Below are 13,841 nucleotides of genomic sequence, written 5' to 3'. Positions count from 1 at the left end.
TTGTGAATTTGTGATGCTAGATCTAGATTTGTTGCAAATTTATTTTAATTTGTGAATACAACATTGTTTGTTAAGTATCTAAAGTGGAAATTTGCAGCTTCAAGCAAGCTATATGTCGTATAATAATTAAGTGTTGACAGTTTACCTTAACACACCCAATCGACCAAGGCATATTATTGTATTATTGTAATGTTATGGAGATAGGCAAAGCATATTTTAAATACATACATTGGATATGCTCTTTATTTATCAAATATTTTAACATATTCTGTTCTGTGATGGTCCCACTAACCTAAATTTCCATTACATTTTGTTCTCGTTTTGTTCTATCATTGGAAAAAAAAAATAGTTTTACTTACACGGGTAAGATACTGTTGTTTGACACAGTCAAAGCATAATTCAGATTAGAAGAAAAAAACAAAATAAACAATTGCGTGTCTAATAATATTGCACGAAAATAAACATCACAAGTTACAAACTATTCTTTCGTACATAAAAGGAAAAGCATAACATAAAGCTCATGCATTCTTAAAGATCGTATAAGCAATAATTTATATAGTTGATTATAAAGGTTTGCACAGTTTATTCAATTTTAATCCTTATTTTACTATTATAAGGACTATTTTTTAGTCCTCCAGGGCCTAAAATTTCCAATTTTTCATTTAATAAAATTCAAAATCATAATATGAAATTGAATAGGATTTACACCTAATAAACTCAAAAGATTGCGATGTTATGAACACTAATAACATGAAATAAACTTTAGATACATGATGTCATAGTCAACCATTTATTTGTTCAAGGTCATATTTAAACATAAGAATTAAGATTGCATATATATGCTCTCGGTTTTAAAATGTCCGTCATATTTCTGCATCCAAATTAAGAAATATAATAATATTGTTCTAATTTATTACACTGTTACTAAATTAATCTTATAAATATGTTAAAAGTAGTGTACAAAGTAATAATTAAAGGGTACAATTGAAGAAATAACAATTATTCTTCATTGAAAAGTAAAAATGACTTTCATTTTGAAACAAATTTTATTTGTTAAAACGACATTTATTTTGAAATTGAGGGAGTATAACACTATATCTTTATATCTATCTTGCACTTACTCATGCATACGCTGATTTCTAAAATATATAACAATAGTGACAGCCTATTTGGTGTCCACTTTTGATATTGAAACATCATTACCATTTTTTATTATCTTAACATTCACGAAATTTATGGTTTTAATTGAACAATGTATCTGTAAAAATAATGAACAATATCTTGTGAGCTAATCTAGAAGTGATAGATATCAAACTAGGTTTGAAATAAAAGTCTCTTACTAGAAATAAGAGTTAGAGGGGGGAAAAGTACATGGAAGGATAAAAAAAAGGGACCTCCAACTCAAGCAAAAGGCATAACAGAAATATGATGTAAATATACTATCTGAGGAAGTCCAATCATCTCAGATCCCGTATGAAATATAGCATAATTGATGGGAAGGTTCGCATAACTGGAGCTGACAACAAAATAAAGAAGCTCAACAGTAGAATCATCCGCTTATCGAATATCACAAGGATGATGCTTTCTCATTGAGGGATTCTTTAACTGCTCTTAGAAGCGAAGGCATCAAGTTCTGGTTTGTAACAATAATACCAGTATCAACATCAAGAAACTTTCCTTTTGAGAAGTCCAAAGGGTTCCCTGCAGCATCTGAGACAATGCCTCCAGCTTCTGCACAAGTTCAATTGTCAAACAATTATAAGTACAAGATTAGAAGTTGAAGACACAATCAACACAGACCTTTTTAACTGTACCGGAATGACATACTGCAACATGTCAAGCAAAGTCTTTTCTGCTCCAATCTCAATCATAGAAATATTATCCTAGCTGCATAAATTTCTATTCTGTTCGTTACAAATTTTAGTCTTGCATTTATTTTCTTGAAAACATTTATGTTTCCCTTTGAGATGTTAAAACTCAAATCATTACTGCATTTAAATTCCAAGACATTTTATGTTTCTCTAGATCAGTCTCACTGCAGATCCTTCCCTGAATCATAGAAATACCATTAACCTTTCGACTTCTAACGTTTCAGCATGAATGGTGCAGTGCAACATTGACTTAGGATTCAAACGGAAGCAGTTAAAGTTGTATGATAGATTTATGGTAGTAAAGTAGAAAAATTGAAGGCTTGTTATTCGTAAAACAGAATAGCTTGATTCTGTAAGCAATATCAAGATGTTTAAGAGAAAAAAAGACAAAAGTCAGACTTTGTGTATGTTCAAATTCAATGGCTTCTACCAAAGTCGATAGATGCGAGAAAGAACCAGTAAGGATTTAGTAATCAACTTGTTGGTTCTCACATCTAGAGCAGTGTTGCCGATGGCAGATGGCGGTCCATGGCGGAGAGCCAAAATCCCGCCATAACAGCCGCTTTGCGGTGCCATTATAGCAGATTATGGCGGAAAAACCAGCAATATCGGCCGATTTTTTTCCATTGCGGTGAACCCAAAAACCGCCATCACCATGTATATCCGCCGCTATTTGATAACACTGAACTATAGTTCCTTGGCATCATACTCTTAATTCCTAGAATGCAATTGTTGTAATTAATCCATTCAATTTAGAAGCGTTATCTAATTGCAATAGCATGGAAAAAAATCCACCTTAGCTATGTAAAGTATATGAATTTATGAAAGATAACATGAATTGAGCAAAACACCTTTTATAAATAATATTAAATAATACGCTCATAAGAATACTCTTAATACTATTCATGACTAAGGGATCTGTTAGACCATAGTTTCTAAGACTGCTTTTGTTTATAAAAGAAAGAAATAAAAAAAAGTTGTTTGAGTCGCTGTGTTGTCTCCATAACCTGAAACATTCCACTGTTAGTGCCCAACATTCTCCATTGTTGCTTTCAAGACCCGACACCCTCCGTCTTAGTCACTACTATCAATTCCCAACACCCTCCACCACTGCCACAACTACAATCTGACACCCTCCACCATCTATGTTGCTTCCATTGCCCAACACCATCCGTTGTTTCTGCCAATTGACACTCCACCTCCTCTGCCATCCAACACCCTACATCATCGTCATGACTTCCACCTGGCCCGACTCACCCGTGCTTCTCTCGCCCTCCATTTTCAGAACGTGTTCTCACTTTCAAAATAAATTCATCAAGCACTTTCTTATGTTCCAGAACTAGCTGAAAGATGGGGACAATAAAGCACAGATACGCTAAAATCTTTGCCAAATTGTACCGAATACGCTGTAATATGGCGTTGATACATATCGAAGGAGTATCCAAATTTTTTGTTTTGAAAAAACAAAAAAAAATTCAACACGTCGATGACTCGCCGTTGATAGATCTCCAATACGCCAAGAAACGGCTAATTAATCAAACTTTTCCTTCCTTAATTACTACTCTTCTCTCAACTTTAATTACCTCTTCTCTCTCTTAAGTAACTTGTGATGCCCCATTTAATATTCTCTCACGGTTACCATTTTTCAGGATTGCTTTCTTTTTCCTAAAACTCTATTACCAATTATCAATTGTTGCAAATTCAATTCCCTTGATTAGTGAGTTACTGATCAATATTATCCATTATTCCAATATCTTGGTTTAGATTTAATATTTATTAATGTGTTAAAAGTTGTGTTTTATGTTTGGTTTTTGTAAGACAATTATTTAACTAATGTCTAATTTTATTTTTTATACATGCATCTTAAACGTATTGTATCTTATACTTTTCAATGACTGACGTATTTGATACCCGTATCTTATTTGTGCTTCATTGACTGAAAGGAAATCATTTGTAACCAAAAAGACAAAAAGAATGAAACACACCTGTCACAACAATACTTCCAGCAGCATGATCCCATATTTTTTCACGGTATCCTTTGTGGGGGAAACGCAAATATATAGCTCCATCTCCTCTAGACAGAGCTCCATATTTTGCTTGGCTGTCAATTCTGACTGGCGGTGCTTTGACACCGAGTTTCTGTTCATGGAATCATAATGTTCAATTCAAGGAATGTCATCAAATTAAATATAAAAAATGCAAGAGATAAGAGAATAAATAAATAAATAAATAAATAAATAATTAAAAAAAGGAAAAACGGTTAACAGTAAGCATTACTTCTGCAATAGTGCTGGACAAGTCATGTGAGGAGTGTGCTGCTTCATAAGATTCAAAAAATGACGCTTCTTCTGGATTATCAACAGCACTAACATTCACCTGGATGGTGATAACAAGACAGGTTGTCATGACATAGTTGTCATAAGCAATAGTTTCAAGTAAGACAACATTCTATCAGAACAACCTTAGTCTGTGTAGAGCCATCCAATGCCTGCATATATGTTCCATCACCAACTTTAGCAAAGAAAAGACACCCAACTTCATTTGAAGAAGAATGCTCCTCATTACGGCCAATGGTTGCCAGTGGAAGATTTGGGCAAGCCAAAACACCCAATACAACTTTCCCTTCATCTAGCAAAGCTAATGCAATGGCATATTGGTCTCCTCTTACAAACCTGTAATGTCATCAGACAAGCAAGATCTACTTGGTGACTCAGCACAACAAATTTTAATCAGCACAGCGAATTTTTGTTTTACGAACGAAACATACCCTTTAGTCCCATCTATTGGATCCAAAACCCAGTGGCGACCAACGGAACCACCTTCAGACTTACCACTATCAATGGCCTTAAGCACATCATCCGTTGTTAAAGTAGAAAAGCTATGTGATCCTTCGTTAGCGATAGTATCATTGACAAGATCTGTAATGCGCCTCAGTGTATCCTGGCCACTTTCCTTACGAAGATCCCCTGAATCCTGATTAGAGTTTAAAAGCAGGATTTTAAAAAAAACAAAGCAGATTCTGCATGTCCAAGAAATTTGTAAGAGTTGCCGTTTTACCTCCTCGGCTACTAGTGAAAATGATTGAGAAGGAAGCTCTCTCTCAAGTGTCAAGCTGACCAAGGCCTGTGAACCTGTCAACCAAATGTAAGCAACAGAAGTTATACCAAGCAAACATGCGATTTCAGACAAACTTCAACTAATGAGATTAGAAGCTATTCGAAAACTAAGGGCCTATTTAAATTGACTTATTTGAATTTATCTATAGGGATAAGCACTTGTGAAACTACTTTGGGAAAGCTTATGAAAACAAACAAGTAATGACATGTCCAAAAGCTAGTTTTAGCTTATTTCCATAAGTTCTTCGTGATAGATCATGAAAACAGCTTACAGTTTATATGAAAGCATTATGACTTTATTTTATATTGTTATGGAAATAGTGTATAAATAAGCACTTATGTGAGAAGTGCTTATGCTATAAGCACTTAATTAAGTCATTTATACAAATAGGTCCTAAAAGCTAAAGTTCATTGGTGAAGGCTCGAAAATGATTTCGTGTCAATACCAGTGTTGTCGATGGTGGATGGCGGTCCATGACGGAGAGCCAAAATCCCGCCATACCACCAGTTGCTTTGCGGTGCCGTTATATTGGATTATGGCGGAAAAACCCACAATATTGGCCGATTTAACTATTACGAGGAGCCCAAAAACGGCCATGTTATCTACCATGGCGCCACTAACTTATTAGGTACAAGTCGAATTAGTTAGATAGAAATTAATGGAATGCATAATAAACTACTCACAACAGAAGCAGTATGAATGTTAGAATGAAAAAACAATGGAAATGAAAGCGTTTCTAACCATAATCAGCAACAGTGACAGGACTTTTATCTGATTTAGAGTGAACATCAGATTGCAAAAGAGCCTTCTGTACTTTCTGAATCAACAAACCAACCCATACAACACAAGCAAGAAAAGAATAAATATCCGTTGTTGTTTTAGGGTTAGAGAATGAAGAGATTGGGGAATGGCGTACCTGACAGAGACGAGCAGCGAGAGTGGCTGCTTTCTTAGCAGCAGCGAGCTCCTTGTCGTAAGACATTGAAGAAACTATTGTCGTGAATGGAGACCAAGTACAAGAGAGTGAAGAGGATCTTGTCGTTGACGAGAAACAAGAGACGGTGGTGGTGATGGATTTTTTGCGGAATGTTTCGCAACAACTCCAATCCTTTATTGCTACTGCTCTTGTTGCAACCAACCAACGTGTCTGTGTCCCCATTTTCCGTTCTCATTTCATTTTTTACACTCTTAAAACATTGTTGCGGCATTTTAGAATATTGGTAACACCTTTTATTAATTAAAAAATAAATAAAATATTTGTAAGGATTTACACAACTCAATCCTAAAAACTGAGAGAAAATTAAAAGGAAAAGATCCTCTCATGCTTATCTCTTCAGCCATCCTCATGTTTAGAGGTGTCAATTTATGGGGCCAATTAATTTGAGCCCCAGCCCCATAATAATGGGGCCTAAAACAAATTCAAAAATAATAGGCCCTTAAACACATAGGGCCCAAACTTAAAAGGCCCCAAAATTTAAAAGAGGGCCATTAGGCCCCAAATCAAATAAAATCTTAATTCAAGTTGAATTCTTGAATCACTGGAAAATTATCTATGTTAAAAATCCTTTAAAATCAAGTAAATGATTTTTATTGGGAAGGATGAGTAAGTAACGGTGATGATTATATTTTCTTTGATTTCGTTTCAACTTTCTTTGAACGTGGCAACGAAACAATAAATCATGGATATCCACCAAAATAAAAAAGAAGTAGATAAACATGTTCGGATTTTGTTTTTACATAAGAAAAAGAAATTGAAAAGGAAAAAGTTAAAAAATTTAAATAATTATGTCGTAGTAATTTACAATTTTAATATTCTCTCGGGTCACAATTACAGAATTATAAAATAAAATCATTATTTTCGCACCAATTAAAAAAATTGATTAAGTGTAATTAATTTTTTTTAATTTCATATACAATCTAAATAAAATTTATTATAATATTCTTAGCTATAGTTGATGAATCAACTACTAACATATAATATTTTTGAATTAAATCAATAGTATAATAGTAATACGATTTGCTTATAATTGTGAGTTTGTGACTAAGATTTAATGTAATTTTTTGTTTATAATAGTATCAGGAGGGAGTATTAAACAGAGACAAAACACATGTTAAATTATTAAATTGTGCATCTGACCATCCTAGACACTTATTAGTTGTAGTAAGAAATGGAGTGTAGCAATGATCTCAACAGTAAACATAGTTTTAAAAAATTGAAGTGCAATTTATAACTAATAAAGAAGTTATAATAAATGTAGAGTATATGGAATTAATATAGAAGGAGAAAGAGATAGTGATAGTGGAAAGAAGTTTCAAAATCATGGTAGTTTCTTTAGTGGGATCGAGTAGTGGATTAATTGTTTTATTTATTTAATTAAATATATATATTTAATATATAATTTAAATTAATTAATAATTAATTAATATTTATTAAACCATAGTTGTTTCTTTAGTGGGACCGAATAGTGGATTCATTTTGATGCAGTTATCCATTTATTTTTTGATTTTTTGACGAAGTTATGAAAACAAAATACATAATTTGAATCAATTTTTAAATTGATTATAATAATTAAGAAAGTGTTTTTGAAATAGTGGGAGTTTTTAATTCATTTAATTAATTTAATTATTTATATTTATTAAAAAAATTGGCGGAAAATTTTGGTGGAAGATCTTCTAGAATTATAATTTAGTATGATGATATGATGATGATAATCCATATTGAAACTAGAAATGAAATTTTTGAAACAAAATAAGGCCCCTCAATAGGGCCCAAAAATAACATATTAATTAAGGGGCCTAAAATTATGGGGCCTAAAAAATTTCTCATTAACAAAGGGCTTAATAAAATAGGGCTTTAGTGGGGCTAAAAAATTGGGGTTTTGAAAAATTGGGCTTATTTGACAGCTCTACTCATGTTCATGATCCAATGGATAAAAATTTATGAAAAACAAATAAATAAATAAAATAGATTTACTAAGAGTGTGTTTGATTCAAGATAAATGGAGATGAGAGAAAGGGAGGGGAGGAGAGAGGAGGAGGGGGAATATTTATAACAAAATGTATTTGGTTCAATTTTTAGGAGGGAAGAGGAGGAGAGGGGACAGGAGCAAAATCCCTTCAAGGCTCTGTTTGGCATGCCACTTTTTGAGCTTATGTCTTATAGTTTATAGCTTATAAGCTCATATAATAATAATAAAAGACCTGTTTGGTAATGGTCTTTTCATTACGAGCTTATAGCTTATTTTACTAGCTTATAGCTTATTTTTCAGACGCTATTTCAAATAGCGTTTTAGCTTATAGCTTATAGCATATCATTTTTTCTTCCATTTTTACCCTTATTATTTTAACTAAAATCCACTTTTACCCTCTATAATTTATTTTAATTTAAAATAAAATAATTATATATTAAATGTCCTTTATGTCATTTTAATTAATCAGCTAGTTGAACCGCTAATTTTACCAAATATTTTAATCCGCTTATCAGCTATAAGTCATCAGTCATCAGCTATAAGCTATAAGCTATCAGTCATCAGCCATCAGCCATAAGCTATCAGCTATTAGCTAACTTATCAGTCAACCGCTATTTTTACCAAACAGAAATCACATTTTCTGTGTTCCTCCAAATCGGAGGGATTCAAATGGGAGGAGGGGAATGTGACCGTTGATATTTAATAAATTAATACATTTACTAAAATATCCTAAGTTTTATTTTATTATTTTAAAATTATTATTTTCTTTCGTCTGCTTCTTCTTTTTTGTGATTTTTCTCTATTGCTTCTATCAATTTATTATAATTATTTTTTACTTTCAAATAATTATTTTTATTTAATAAAAATTATATCATTGCAATTTTTAAATTTTTGTTTCCAAAATAAATAATATATTGCAAAATGAACTAGAGGTGTAGGAAGAGGTCTACGAGCAATAAACGAAGTTCTAATAGTTAAAGAGCAAAATGTGGATAAAGAGTTAAAGAATTATTGTTTAGCATTGAATGTGTAACTGGTTCTTATAATATAACTTAATTTGTCATATCATAATGATGTAGATCAGATTGAAATGTTATATATTTAGTGAGTATTGGCGAAATAAGTATAACATATGATTTACAATAACCTATGTATATATCACAATGGTTGTTTAAAAAATCGTTGTTAAATGTTATGAATTATAATGTATATCACAACAGTTGTTTGAAATAAGAGCAAATTGTGAAGAAGAAGTATAATCTTGTGGAATCTTAGAAAGAAGAAGAGAAGACGAAGCATTAACAAGAAACATATGGAACCAAGTTTTACAAGTTTGTAATCAAATAATCTCTCCTGAAGGTCAATGTGCTTTTGATGATGATAAAAAATAATAGCCATTGATAATAACATGTGTGGTATTGATGAAGTAAATCATAAAAGTTTTGGATAGTTTTGCATTGGCCAATCGATTGACACTTAACATCAACATTGTTGCAACTCTTATGAAGAAAACAAAGGCTAATTTGACATTTTCCCCCTCAGGCCATACGCGTATCCATACACATATAAAAGCTGTAAAAATTGAATTTTCGGCTTATACGTGTACCCATACACGTACCCATGTGTGTATGGAAGCATGGGACGTGTATCGGTACATGTATGGACATCCAAAATCACCCAAAAAAAGCCCAAAATACGTGTTTAAATGGTGGAAACCTAATTTTCATTAAGCACGCTATCTTTAACCGTTGACATTATCAACTTCATAACCAAAGTTGACCTAGTAAGTGCCACAACAAAAGCTTCTCAATTATCAAACAAAGATCTAAGGAATAATAAGTCTTGCAACTCACCATCCAACTTAATTTCAGTAGTTGCAATCTGATTCACAGTATTTTGAAACACACTCAAATGTTTTTGAGATTATGGCACAAACAGAACAAGTATCGTATATGATGTCAAGACACTAGGATATCAAATGCAATGTTAAGACATTGTAACAACATAACAATAAACCAATTGAAGTAATCTGCAGGAAATAAATAACGCAGGTCAATTGTTAACTCAATTCGGTGTAATTTCACCTATATTTGAGGACATCCAAGTCAGGAAGGAAATGCAATATAATAGTATTAGTTTGAAGTTCTAAACAACCTCTAATTTTACAAACTTCACACCTAATCACTATCCGTGATATTTCTATCTAAGACTTCCCGGAATATGAGATCCCTCTCACTTCCCTTTAATCACACAATAGTGATAATCAACAATGACAACAAATAAAAGACACACTTTGATAAGTGCCAAAATATCGTTATTTTGAGTATATATTTGTGGCACTTATCGATTCTATTCTTTTAGTTTTTATAATAAAATCCCAACTTTTGTGTAAATATTTGTATATTTGATTAAAACGGGTTGAGGGTTCATTAGATCAAGATGTCAATTTCAAATGAGTCTAGATAGACATATTCGATTCATTCAAATAGGTTTGCGGATAACCGAACCAACCCGAAATAATATTAAAATTTTACTTTTATACAGGAGCATGGTAGAAATTTCTCTTACTTAGAGCCATTCATTTTCTAGTTTATAATTAACTAAACTCTATTTTAGATTTTCAATGAGTGATTAAGCTTGTTAAAGAAGCAATTTAAATTGTAACTAAAAAATAAATGTGTAATTTAATTTAAAAGTACAATTATATTTATAATTCATTTTGATTTAATTTAAAATGTGTATAAATATTATGTAGCCTAATTTAAATGTTTGACATATTTTTACATTTAAAATTTATGTTAAGATCAAATAATAATATCTTATTAATTAAAGTTGTCGAGTCATTGAAGTATATTTTGGAGTTAAAATTCAGACTATTTGAGTAATTTCATTATTATTTATTTGAGTTAAAAGGTAGTGCACTGACAGTGTAAAATAGTTTTACACTGTCATCCAATAGAAAATCATAAATGTTCCATGTCATTAATTTTTTTTTAAATAAAAAAGTGGTTTAATTAGATACATGGGTGGTGATTGGTTGACAGTGTAAAAATATTTTACACTGTCAGTGCATCACCCATTTTCTCTATTTATTTAATTATTATAACTAATAAATACATTTCTATAACCTCGCATCTTCACTTTTCATGTGCAGCATTTGCATATTTATAATTCACTTCATGATCATACTCTTCTTTTCATTGTTTTTCACTTTCTTTTATTTTTATTTATTTGCCAATGATTGTATGTTTTATTGTTGTTGTTTTTCTCTGTGTCAGATCATCATCTATCAACTTCATCCGAAGCATTTTATGCTAGAGGATTTAAGCACTGTTTTTATTATTAGATCTTCTCTCACGTAATAACTATCACCAATTTAGTTGGTTTTTCCTGTTGTTTGACGCATCGCCAACTAGGGGTGGACAAACTAACACCGTCCGAGAGTAACCGTTCGATCCGAAACGAATTTTGGATTGCCGGTCGGATTGTTTCGGGCCACGGATTCAAGCGGACCATTAAATAGGGTGATGTCAGACACTTTCAGTCGGTTTTGGTTGGTGATATTTAGCCCGTCGGAATCCGAATCCGACCGAAGCTACACTGATAGCTGGACTTCAATTATTTTTGGCCCAAGCTGACCATCAATCCTTGGCCCAATGTGAGCCTTCATAAAGTTGGATTAGGGTTGTCATCTTGCACTCTGTAATTTCATTCTAGGGTTGTCGTTCTCAACTTGGCTCTCATTTTAGGGCTTCTGTTCTCAACTTCATCGTCTTCCATAAAGAGCTTTGCAGCCATTCAACTTATCTCATACAAATCTTCCACTCGATGCTACCTATCTCTCCATTCATCCATGGTTTTTGATTAAGTTTGTTTCCTCCTCTCACTTTTTCAGATCTATGATTTCAGTGGTTATCAAACCCTTTTTCCCCTCTTATTTGACTTGTCTTATATGTTTTCTGTATGTCTCAGTTAATTTCTTTATTTTGCTAATAAAGTACTATCAAATCTGAATATTTTCTTATAAAGATTGTTAGTTGTCAATGATGTATGTGTGTTCAGTAGAATTAGTGTTAATGGTGGACTTATGGTTTTTCAGTTTCTATTTCATTAATTTGTATAGTTGTAGTTGGTTAATAATTTATGATTGGTTTAATTTGTTCTTGGTCTTTTGTATACAGAACGAGATGCAACATGTTCTTTTGAGAGTTATTTTTATCAGATGTTGCAGGAAGATAAAGAGAAACTTCTCTAGAGATGACTGATTGCAAAACAAGCATGGTAGTTTGTGAGTTAATGAATTTTTTAACTACTATTTTGTTTGTTGGAGAAAGTTTTGGACACTATTTTTTTCAATACTATGTGCTGATCTTGAATTTTTAAGATAGTGTTAGTACTTTAACGGGTGAAATTGAAGACTCATATAAAACTTTTACAAAAGCTTTGTTTTTGCTGGATTGTTAACTTGTTTAGATCTCATTACTTAAAACCTAAGGTGAAGGAACTCATTTCTTATAATCTCATTAGTTTTAGTTTATATTGTAAGAACTAACATAATTTTAGTATTTGTTTTATTCTCTTTTTAGTTAAAACCTAAGGTAAAGGAATTCATTTATGATACATGTTATTCTCATTGATGTTCTTGCCTTCCTTCTCTTGGTATGTATCAGGTATCAATTTCTGGTTTATAGATTAGTTGGTCTCCATTGGTTATTATTCTTGAAGCTGTTATTAATATTTTCAGATCTAGATCTATTTTGTCTGAGATCTTCATGTTATTGTTATTCTTCCCTGCATTATTAATATTTTCATGATTGATTTGTTTCATATCTTTCTTTTCCCTCTTCTTCCAGGGTTGAAGAGAGTATCAGTAAACAATGTCAAGGATACCTTCTTCAAATAGTAGGTAAATTGATCTATATTTGATTTTTTTTTCTCTTTATTGTTTATATTTTGGAATTAGTGTTGTTTTATGTGAAAGTATTAACTCTAGTCAAGCTCACAACAACTGTTTTTATGTTTGTTTATGGATGATTAATTTTGAATTTATGAGTTTTAATGTCAAAAAGTTAAATCAAAAATTGATTATAAGAAATTAGTTATAGTTTTAATATATTGAATTTATGAACTTTAATATGAAATTCAAATTAAATTTAAAAAGCATTAAAACTATGGTTATTTTTACTATTTAATAATTTTGAATTTTACTTGTTTATGAATTTATTAGTTGAATTGTAATTATTGTTTATTATCACTTTCGTTTAATTTTTTATTTTTAATCATTAAAATGGTAACAACTTATAACAGGTTTTTGCATGAATTCAGTTGGAGGAAGAATAGAAGAAGAATGGACAAATCTCTTACATTGGACAGAACAAGATTAAATCTCACAATATTGAATGGACAAATCTCTTACATTGGACATTAAATCTCCCAATATTGAATGAAATATATTAAATAAAATATGAAAATATATTAAATGAATATAATTTCCTTTTCAATGAAAATATATTAAATGAAATATGAAAGTAATTCATTACAAATTTTAAGATGTGTTGAAATGAAAAATTAATGAATTAAGTTGGGCCATAATTTTAAACTGGCCCAATAATTATTATGACTGATTTAAACTGTAAAAAGAGAAATTGATTTACTTAAAATTTGATTTGGCCCAATAAAATGGTAACCGAAAAAAACCGATTTTGTTAACCGAACCGAATTAAACTGAACCCGAAAAAACCGAATAAAAAAATGGTCGGAAGTTGGGCCTACACTTCTCACCCGTGGGTTGGTTCGGTTCAGTGGTTTGGGCCCGAACCCGAACCGAACCGTTGTCCACCCCTATCGCCAACTATTTTTGTAGTTTTGTTTTGGCAAAATACTC

General features: G+C 31.6%; 1 protein-coding gene across 1 annotated transcript; it reads right to left on the bottom strand.

Moving 5' to 3' along the window:
- Positions 1 to 1,281: 1,281 nt before the first annotated feature.
- On the bottom strand, positions 1,282 to 6,176 carry LOC131603037 (SAL1 phosphatase). Its single transcript, XM_058875278.1, has 8 exons — positions 5,905 to 6,176; positions 5,730 to 5,805; positions 4,929 to 5,002; positions 4,639 to 4,844; positions 4,333 to 4,543; positions 4,149 to 4,247; positions 3,857 to 4,010; positions 1,282 to 1,731 (listed from the first exon to the last, which is right to left on the bottom strand). Exons 1-8 carry the CDS (start codon positions 6,145 to 6,147, stop codon positions 1,568 to 1,570), a joined length of 1,227 nt encoding a protein of 408 aa, XP_058731261.1. The 5' UTR covers positions 6,148 to 6,176; the 3' UTR covers positions 1,282 to 1,567.
- Between the last annotated feature and the right edge of the window lie 7,665 nt (positions 6,177 to 13,841).

This window comes from Vicia villosa, linkage group LG5, assembly GCF_029867415.1.
Source record: "Vicia villosa cultivar HV-30 ecotype Madison, WI linkage group LG5, Vvil1.0, whole genome shotgun sequence".
In the NCBI taxonomy this organism is placed as follows: domain Eukaryota; kingdom Viridiplantae; phylum Streptophyta; class Magnoliopsida; order Fabales; family Fabaceae; genus Vicia; species Vicia villosa.
The sequence above is the reverse complement of the archived record's forward strand: the minus strand, read 5'-3'. Positions and strand labels throughout refer to the sequence as shown.